This window comes from Trachemys scripta, chromosome 3 (assembly GCF_013100865.1).
Source record: "Trachemys scripta elegans isolate TJP31775 chromosome 3, CAS_Tse_1.0, whole genome shotgun sequence".
Classification (NCBI taxonomy): Eukaryota; Metazoa; Chordata; order Testudines; family Emydidae; genus Trachemys; species Trachemys scripta.
Window position 1 is genome coordinate 173841713 of NC_048300.1, and position 10373 is coordinate 173852085.

Consider the following 10373-nt stretch of genomic DNA (forward strand, 5'->3'; position numbering starts at 1 on the left):
TGGGAGACAGCACTTCAAGGCAGCCCCTCCGCCACCCGTCTCCCCCCCCCCCCCCTTATCCATTTTGTCTTTCTCCGGAGTCTGCAAACACCCCAAGCGGTCACCCGCCCTCTCTTTAAAGGGGGGGTGGGTGAGGAGAGACAGTCCTGTTCCCGGTGGGGCACGGCAATGCAACAAAGGGTGCGAAGGGGAGGGGACCCAGGCGCCGGGGATGGAATCTTGTCAGACAATACAGGGGCGTGTCCAGCTGGGGCTCTGGCCAATAGAAGCGTCCAGGCGGAGTGCCGGGAATTTTGGCTGTTTCCAACTTGTGGAAGACTGAGGGGCGTGGTGGCGAGGCTCTGGCCAATGGAAGCGCGGAGCGGTCGGAATTTTCGGCGGCTCCCGCGTTTGTGACAATGGGGAGCTTGGCGCGGCCGGGTCTCTGGCCAATGGGAGAGCAGCGGGGACGGCACCGTTCGGGATTGGCGCGGTGCCTGGCGCTGTGATTGGGCAGCCTGGCGTTCTGGCGCCAAGTTCGAAGGGAATATAAAGTGTCTCCGGGAGCGCGGCAGCCCCACCATCGCCCCTGCCTGTGAGAGCCGGAGCCTCCGTCGTCGTGTCCCCGCCGCCGCCTGTCTCTGCCCGCCATCGCCGCCATGATCCCCTCCCGGGCCCCGTTCTCCGTCCGCAACGAGCAGCCCCGCCTGTCGCCCATGAAGAACCTGGTCCTGACCGACAAGGAGAACACGGTGAGTGTCCCCGCCACCCCCCCCCCACACAGCTCCGGGCGCGGCGCCCGGCGCCTGCCGGCTCCTCTCACCCATCCCTGTCTGTGTCTCCACAGCCCCCCGCGACCAGCGCCACGCGGGTCCTGGCCACCAAGGCCGCTCGGAAGATCTTCCAGGAGGCGGACGCGAAGCCGGTGAGTCCGGGGTGGTGGGGGTGGAAGGGAGAGAGGGCGGCCCGCCGGGCTGGGTATGGCGGGGGGCCGGTGACACGGCTGAGGGCGCGCGGGGTGAGCTGGGCGGCTGCAGGTGGCGCGTCCTGCCGCTTGTGTCTTGGCGCCAAATGCTACTGTCCGCCAACGCGCGGGCGGCTCCACCCACCCTCCCCCCTCGCCCTCTTTGGGCTCGTCCTCCTCACCCTTAGGTTGGGGGGACCCCCTCTCGTCCTCCTTCCCCCCTGGGGAGACCCCTCCTTGCGCTCGTGCTCCTCGGGAATTTTTTTTTCTGCCCCTCGTCAGGCGCTTCCTGCCTTTTCTTCCTTTCTTCCCGCTTCTCTCTTTCCCACCCTCATCCCATCCTTGTGATGAGATGTCTCCACTCCAGTACTGGGGATGTTGAATTCAAGTTTTCCTATTGTGCCTCCTTTAGTTGAAACCCAAAGCAGCGATACAAACTCCTAGCAAGCTGGAAGATGAGCCACTCCTACGGGAGAATCCCCACCGGTTTGTCATGTTCCCCATCCAGTACCATGATATCTGGCAGATGTACAAGAAAGCAGAGGCCTCCTTCTGGACAGCTGAAGAGGTGAGGGGCTCCCATGAGTCTATCCCTGCTCTGGTTGCTTCAGTGGACACATTTGCCTGACATTAGCAGCTCAGTCCAGCTCATAACGGAGCACGTTTTCCCAGTAGTGTTAACTTATTTGCGTTGCAATAATGAATCAGTCATGAATCAGGACCTTGTTGTACTAGGTGCTGTACAAACACAATAAAGATGGTCCATGTCCCAAAGAGCTTACAGTCAAAGGGTACATCTTCGCTTGAAACTGCCATTGTAGTGCTTCGGTGTAGAACTACATGTGCCCCTGGGAGGGGTTCTCTTATTAGTGTGGATAAACCACCTCCCAGAGGGGCATTAGCTAGGTCCATGGAAGAATTCTTCCTTGACGTAGTGCTAGCATGGGGACTTAGGTTGGCCTATGCTGGGCAGGGGTGTGGATTTTTTGCACTCCTGGCCAATGTAGTTAAACCAACCTAACTTTCTGGTATTGACGTGGCTTAAGTTTGGCAAGAGCCAGCAGTGACTGCTTGTGTATTAATTGTACTGTTGCCTTCAAAAGATTAATTTATATCTAATGCATTCTTAAATAGCGTTGAAAAAGTGACACAAACCAGCACAGCTTTCCGTGGTTCTAGGAACCTATTAAACTTCATAATTTCATTTATTGCAGTAGTATTTTAGTTCACGGAGCACTGAGAAGAGGGGATGTTTAATACACAGTATAACATTGCTCTAAATATCTTATCTAGAAGTGTATTCTTTAGTACCACAATAAAATTGTAAGTGTCTGCTTTTGTTGTTCAGGTTGATCTTTCCAAAGATATTCAACACTGGGAGTCCCTGAAGCCTGAGGAGAAATACTTCATTTCACATGTCCTAGCCTTCTTTGCAGCAAGTGATGGCATTGTAAATGAGAATTTGGTAAGCACACAGGAGAGCAATCCTAAAGTGGAAATCATTCAGCTAACAAAGCTGCCCAAATAAAACTCCTATTAATGAGATATTCACCTGTTGAGCTACTTCTGCTCTAAAATCTATTGAATCTGTAATCCATTTTTTGGTGAGGCAGAGGGTGGGGAAGTTGCACTTAGTAAAACAGGGATTGCTGTGTAAAATAGGACTCTTGTGGACTTTTTCAGAAACTGAGCTTTCAAGAGGGTGGTTTTGTAGTAAGAATACATGATTTGGAAGTCTGGTGACCTGGCTCTGATGTGACTGCACTTTTTTTGGGGGGGGAGGGGAAATGAATCAATTGCACAGTCTTGTTTGCTTCATCTATAAAATGGTGGAGGTATTTGCCTATCTTATAGGGCAGTTGAGACTGAAGTAACATTTGTACTGTGATTTAAAATCCTTGTTCATGAACTGCAGGAGTGCAAAATATTACTATAGTTCTATTAATGCTCCACTTTCCTGCCCTGGATAAAGCAGAGATGGGGAAAAATGTGCAGTGTTACCTTATGCTCAAATACTCAAGGAGTTAAGATGAGATCAAGCCAGAACCTAAGAATCCTGGCACTAAGGAGGAGGCTGTTATTCTAATGCACTACACCAGGCGTAGCTTTTGAACATGAAAACATTTGTCAGACCATAGAGGTGTAGAGCAAAACTGGAGATACTTGTGTGGGTTTAATAGCAAAAAACTGCAATACATTAGGTGGGTAATGCTTTCTTCAACAGTCATTTGGTTTCTCCTCTAGGTGGAGCGATTCAGCCAAGAAGTACAGGTAACAGAAGCACGCTGTTTCTATGGCTTCCAGATTGCTATGGAAAACATACATTCAGAAATGTACAGTCTGCTCATAGATACTTACATTAAAGATCCAAAACAGAGGTTAGTATCACGTCATGAAATGTTCAAGTTGTTGTAAAGTCATAGTGGAATCTAATAGTGATACTTCTGTCTTAATTTTAAAACAATACAGAAATGACTTGAGAATTTAAATTCGTAAACATACTGTGGAGAACAACTCTGCAGGCATAGGGCCCTACCAATTTCATGTCTGTGAAAAACGTGTCACGGACCATGAAATCAGCCCTCTCCTGTGAAATCTGATCTCCCCTCCTGCTGGGAGCCTAGGGTTCCTGGCTGCTAGTCCAGCCATGCTGGGGAGGGACAGGCGTTTTCCTTCCCCTGCACTGCCGCTCTAGGTGGGGAGATCAGACCCACCTCCAGAGACAGTGCAGAAATTCGGGTGGTACAGCCTCACTTCTGCGCTTGCAGCGGCCCAGAAGCTGGGCTCCAGGCTTCGTACCCCGGCTCCTGCCGCAACTCGAGGTCCAGGCGCTGAGCTCGGAGCTTCCTCCCACAGCCCCTGCCGGGCTGGGGGCTTTTGCTCCTGGCAGCTGCAGCATTCTTGGCATCTGTGCGCCCCCCTCCATGGCTCCTGCCATGACTCCAGTGCCCAGCCTAAGGGTTTCTCCTCCCATTGGCTGCAGCTCGGTCAGGGGCAGCCTGGGCTCGGGGCTTTTGCCCCCTGCAGCTTCAGCTGGGGATTGAGGGCCTCTTCCACTATTCCAGCTGGGGCAATGTGGACTCGGGGCTTCCTCTGGGGCGGGGGCACCCATTTGTCCTGGGGGGCCCCAAATTGGCTGGGGGCCCCTGCCTTAATCTGTCCCTGGCATGGACTAGCAGGTAGGAGCCCTCAGCTGGGGTGCTCCCAGCAGCATAGGGAAGATCCTACACACTTCCATCTCCAGGAACATTCTCTAACTACAGGAAGCTGGGAGTGTGCTGCCTTCAGAACCCAGCTCTGAAGTCCTCACCAAAGTGAGGGTGGCAATCTTGGGACCCCTCTACAACAACTTTGCAAACCTCCCCATGATCCCGTTTTGTATCAGGACCCCCCACGGTTACAACACTGAAATTTCAGATATGAACAACTGAAAATGTGAAATTGACCAATTTTAAAAGCCTCTGGCCAAGAAATTGACCAGAATGGACAATGAATTTGGTAGGGCCCTATATATTACAGAACCGTAAGGTGTAACAAAAACTATACCAGAGGCTGGACTTAAATCTGTTTTGCTTTTAATCTCTAACTTCAATAAGTGATAAATGAGGGGATGAAACCAAATATGTGAAGGGCGGCATAGTCAATCTACATAGATACTTAAAGCTGGACTACACTCTAATACAAGAGGCCCTTGCGTTGGCTAGTTGATGAGTTAGGTGACCTAGAACAGTTTCTATGGGAACCATTACAGCTTGTGTCTTTTTGACTCGTACACTGAAATCTCAGGTATAAAATTCAGTGCATCTTCCCATGTAATGGTTGTCTACACTTGCTGTGTGGTTAAACTGAAAAATTATGTATTACCATTGTCAGCAAGTCACAACTATTTAACTAGTCTGTACTGGGCTATCTTGATTATCACTTCAAAAGTTTTTTTCTCCTACTTAATTGGCCTCTCAGAGTTGGTAAGACAACTCCCACCTGTTCATGCTCTGTGTGTATATATATCTCCTCAATATATGTTCCACTCTATATGCATCCGAAGAAGTGGGCAGTAGCCCACGAAAGCTTATGCTCTAATAAATTTGTTAGTCTCTAAGGTGCCACAAGTACTCCTGTTCTTTTTGTGGATGCAGACTAACACGGCTGCTACTCTGAAAACTATTTAACTAGGTTTTTCTAATGTAGTAAACCATGCTCATTTCTGACAAATAAACAAAGCTGGCTGCTTTAAAACTTTGCCTTTGAGTTATTAAAACACTAGTGCTAAAACTGTCAACTTTAAAAACCAAAACTAAACCTGACCCTTGGGCTGATGTAAACCTATCAAAGTGAGCCTGAAAGATGATTTCAGAACTAAGTATGTGAAAATAAGGGTTTATGAATTAGTTCTACAGTTTCTTAAAAAGCTTATCATAAGAAGACTTTGATACATGCAGTTTGAACGAAAATGTTTGAAAGGCCGTGAGTACACTTCAGACTATGACATGGATGGATGCACTGGAATCCTGGAACAGCGGTGGAGGGCTGACATAAGGGATAAATTGCACAGATGCAGCATGTCTATGCTGGGATTAACACCAGTGTAGCTACACAGGTGCCAAAATCCCTAATGTAGACAAGTTCTTAAGTACTGGTTTCAAAATGTGCTGGGTAGTTGCAGGTAATTCAGGTTAATCAATGACACAAACCTGTTATGACAGCTAGTTGCAAATACCTACTGCACTGGTTGCTGTGTTGACTTCTGCTTATGTACTATACGCTTTCCAGGGAATTTCTTTTCAATGCCATTGAAACATTGCCATGTGTTAAAAAGAAGGCTGACTGGGCCATGCAGTGGATTGGGGACAAACAAGCAACATTTGGTGAGTGCATTTCTGAACGGTGTATTTACTGGATGCTAAATGTTTCCTTTCCTAGCAAGAGTGAAGAGTGATTATTTGCCTTATTTCTGGAAGAAGATTGTAGTTTCCAATAAAGCAAATTATTATTCTCCCTTCTGAAGATGCTCCCCTTTGCTCTGCTGGCATTTTTAATTCCAACTGGTCCCTTGTGACAAATGTGTCTAGTTGGCAGTATGTTTTTCCTGTAGCTGCTTTGACGCATGTATAGTTTATTCCTCCTAAGGAGCTATGCTTCTGTTGAAGCATTTCATCTGCTTTATGGACTCTTGATTGCCTCACTTGGCAGGTGGGAGGCAATTGAAATTCCCATTATCCCTTGAGTATTAAATCTTTGCTCAAGGTCTTGTCATATGTTCTCAGACCAATCTGGGTTCTGATTTGCAGGATGTCAAAACAGACTAAAATAATTTATCAGAATTTTAGTATAACATAACATTTCGGGCCATGGCTACACCAGAAAAGAGGTGTCAGAAATCCTGGCCTCCTATTGTCTTACAGCCCTGTTATTTAACACTTGTTTGTTGTAGTGAAGACAAGGCTGTAGTTTCAGTCCCAGAGAGACTATAATTCACTTAAGCAGCAATATTTCCCATTCACAAATCTCATAAATGGAAAACTCTCGGTATGCTTTGAATTTTAAGGCTAGGTAAACATTCGCTTCAGTGCAAAACTTACACTAACGTTTCCTGACAGGAGAACGTGTAGTAGCTTTTGCAGCAGTGGAAGGAATTTTCTTCTCTGGCTCCTTTGCATCCATCTTTTGGTTGAAGAAGAGAGGGTTAATGCCTGGACTCACTTTTTCTAACGAACTCATCAGCAGAGATGAGGTAAGAGAATCTTGTAACCACCTCCTATTACAGCGACCTTATGTTACAAGACAACTATTTATAATTCTTATGAATTGTCTGGTGCTAAATTAAATGGGTAAACAATATCTGGGAATAAATAAGACTTGAATTGAGGCAGTGAGTGAATAAACCATTATGGTGGTGATTGGAGGGGAAAGCCTAGTAAGAAAGCTGCCTACTGAATTGTGCACTTTGGCCTCTCTATTCAAAAGCCAAGACGGAAACTACAAAGTGGCCCATTTCCTCCAGGGAAAATCATCCTGGGCTTTGAGTACTAAGATGGTATCTGGTTCATGGGCTTTTCAAATGTGCCTCTGATTTTAAGAGGTGGCACTTCTAATCAATGTTCCTGAAATAATATCTACACATTCACCTTTTCAGGGTTTGCACTGCGATTTTGCCTGCCTAATGTTCAAGCACTTGATTCACAAACCATCCGAGGAAAGAGTAAGAGACGTCATTACCAATGCTGTCAGGATAGAGCAGGTAATCAGGTGTTCCTTGTTTTGGGTAGTAAATGCTCACATTTTAGCTTAAAGCTGAACTATCAGGCCACGAAACTGCTCTAGATCAGTGGTTCTCAAACTTTAGGTGGGCTGTGGGGGGGGGGGGAGAATTGCTGAGGGTCTCGGGACTATTTAATGATCTTTCCAAATGTTTGTACTGTTAGCTAACTATTGTAAAGTGCTTTGGATAAAAGTGCTATATTTAAGAAAAATAAATAAACTTGATTAACATTTTTTTCTTCTACAAATAAAAGCACATAACTCTGATTTTAATATCCGTAGTCTTACCTTTCTAATGCAGTGGATGTGCCCTCTTCTTCCTAGCCCCAGCTCAGGTGCTGCCGCAGCAGGGGGGAGTGGGGTGTGTGCCGCTCACTCTCTCTTCACACCCGCCCCCCCATCTGAGGCTGGGAAGGAGGGCTCTCTCCCCCTAGCAGCTGCAGCCCTGGAACTGGGGAAGTTGCCTCTGGCCACACCACAGTCCTGCATGTCCCAAATTCCCCCCCGGCCACCACCTCACCTTACATGTGTGTTTTCTCCAGGGTCCAGGCACCTAATTAGTGGAGCCCTGCCTGCATGGCACCACTAATTAGGTGGGTGTCCCTTCATTCTCTTGTGTGCAGCTGCCCAGGCGCACACCTTAGAGGAACTATCCGCGGACCACAGTTTGAGAACCACTGGTCTAGATAACAAAAGTTTGTATGCTGAGGCCTTCTGTATTAACCTCCCTTCTTAATACCTGCAGGAATTCTTGACAGAGGCGCTACCTGTAAAGCTGATTGGCATGAATTGCACTTTAATGAAACAGTACATTGAATTTGTAGCAGACCGACTTATGCTGGAGCTGGGATTTAGCAAGGTAAGATTTACAAGCAGTGCCTTTCATAGGAAAAGGGTTGTATTCATTTGATATTTCCTATGAATCTTGAATATGTAAAATGGCTGCCACCATTTATTTAATGATAGTCTTCAGCTCATGACCAATAGCCAAGATCCTTCCAGCCAGTTGGTTATTTCCACTAATCTTAATGCACTCTGTCCTGGATGGAGAGCTACGTGATACATAGTGACAGTCCAGTAAGCAGTGTGATGGAAAAGAGGGCATTGCAAGAAACCACTGTGCTTCTGCCTCTTTAGAAGAACAGCAGAAGAAAGGGCATACAGAAGTGCAGCATCCAACACATGGAAGTGGGAGGAGTTTCACATGCCAGATAGCAAACTGGATTACTTTGCATTAAGTCAACTTAAACTGGCTTTCCCATTCCTAGTCCTCACTTCCCAGTTGATTCTTTTTCATTCCACTCCCAGATGTGAAAACCCATTTGTGATTAGAAGTCTTGTTTTTCAGATATTCAAAGCAGAGAATCCATTTGACTTTATGGAGAATATCTCGCTGGAAGGCAAGACTAACTTCTTTGAGAAGCGAGTAGGAGAATACCAGAAGATGGGAGTAATGTCAAAATCCACAGATAACTCTTTCACTTTGGATGCAGACTTTTAAATGAACTGAGACCACTTAAGATATGATGCGCATGCTGTTTGAACGAAACATTTGCTTTCAATATGAATTCACATTGAGACTTGATTATACTAAAATCCCACTCTTGAACAGTGTGGGGTATGGTACTGTTCTGAAGAGGCTAGTATAGCTACAGCAGTAAAATTCTTTCATTAGATATTGCCAATGGTGTTAATTCATAGAATGCTTAGCTGGAATAACTTGTGTTATAAAATCATTTCCTGAAAAATCCTCAATTCTTGAAGTGATCTCAAATGCCATCCCTTGCAACAGGGAGGTTGTACACAGATATCACTAGCTTCTGGAATTTCTATAACAAAGCTGGAAGTGCTTGAGAAATGATAGTCGTAAAATCAATTTGAGAGAATTGGCTCTCGGATACTGCAGGGGAAGCTATATGACCTCACTGCTTCTAAGCAGGTTTTAAGTTTACTTTTTACTATTTGTAATAGTTTGTACATAAACCTGGCACTTTAATATTAAAATAAAGAACTCTGACTTGTAGTATTCTTGGTAACACGAATATTGAAACTTGAGTTTATACTAAACGTTTAGACACAGCATTGCATGATAACCTTTTTGTTTTTATGCTTATTTACTTGTATGTAACTTAAAATGATAAAGCTTTGAATCAGACCTGCTGGTGATCCTGGCAGATCTGTAAAACTTCTTGCAAAGTGTAAAAATACAAACTGTATGGAAGTTGAGAAGCTTATTAAAAGTCCAGTGTTCTAGATACTGGAAAAAATATTTTTATGCTGCTGGTCTCTGCTTGAAATGAAAGATTTTTCTTTTAGGAAATAGTATTTCAGAGAGTTTTTGCCTGTTTAGTCAAATTTCAGAGTTCAATCACAGGCAACACTCTTCACTAGATACACTGCTCTGAAGGGCAAAGCTGTGAACAGCTTCCTTGAGATATGGCATTAATCCATAAAAACATCTTTGTTCAAGGTAGCCTGCAAAACAAAAGGACTATGGTCATAAGTGGCCGGCCAGCCAGGGGCTAGAATACTGAACCCACTGCTTGTGTCTTAGCTTTGGCATCTGGCAACTAATGGATGCAGTGAAGCTTTAAATTAAACTAAGATGAATCTGAATCCTCTATTTGTTACCACTTATTCAAATTGGAGCTCACTGAGTAGTCAAAGCTGAAATTGGACACATGCACTTAAATAAACCACTAAAACACACATGGTTGCTAGAGGGAATAAGGCTTTGGTCTATATCTTGTCATTTATTTAATAGCAGAGTTTGGTCAATTGTCCAGATGAAACATGACTTACCTGCAACAGTCATTACTTTAAAGTTCCAGCTATTCACTGGCTTAAGAGTATGACATAGTGCTTTGATGTAAGTCATTTAAAATGACCATGTGGAGATGAGTGCCTGTCAAGGCTGATTTCCCCACTCTGGCACTTTGAGTGCAGAAGGTGGGGGCCCGCAAAGACTCTAAAAATTAATACTTGCCACCCCAGGCTTGTATTATTTCCAAGGATACTACTTTTCTCTGGCCTTTGGGTGGTGGCAGCATCTACCAATCAAGTGCAGAACCCTTTTGAGAGCCCAGGAAGGAGCACTTGGGAATTCCTTCCTGTGGGGTATGAAGTCTCTTCACCCTGCATCTGGGAAGAGCAGGGGGGGAGGGAGGAAATC

At 45.6% G+C, this 10373-nt stretch overlaps 1 protein-coding gene across 1 annotated transcript; it reads left to right on the forward strand.

The window, feature by feature from the left end:
* Positions 1–533: 533 nt before the first annotated feature.
* Positions 534–9468, forward strand: RRM2 (ribonucleotide reductase regulatory subunit M2). The gene is made up of 10 exons (XM_034766500.1): positions 534–731; positions 827–904; positions 1356–1511; positions 2292–2408; positions 3188–3321; positions 5714–5808; positions 6541–6674; positions 7077–7181; positions 7947–8060; positions 8550–9468. Exons 1-10 carry the CDS (start codon positions 639–641, stop codon positions 8700–8702), a joined length of 1179 nt encoding a protein of 392 aa, XP_034622391.1. The 5' UTR covers positions 534–638; the 3' UTR covers positions 8703–9468.
* The last annotated feature ends 905 nt before the right edge of the window (positions 9469–10373 follow it).

Coding starts and splice junctions, on each gene's coding strand:
- RRM2 (XM_034766500.1), top strand. CDS start 639: ATGATCCCCTCCCGGGCCCCGTTCTCCGTCCGCAACGAGCAGCCCCGC. Junction 732..826: donor TGACCGACAAGGAGAACACG/GTGAGTGTCCCC, acceptor GTGTCTCCACAG/CCCCCCGCGACCAGCGCCAC. Junction 6,675..7,076: donor AACTCATCAGCAGAGATGAG/GTAAGAGAATCT, acceptor TCACCTTTTCAG/GGTTTGCACTGCGATTTTGC.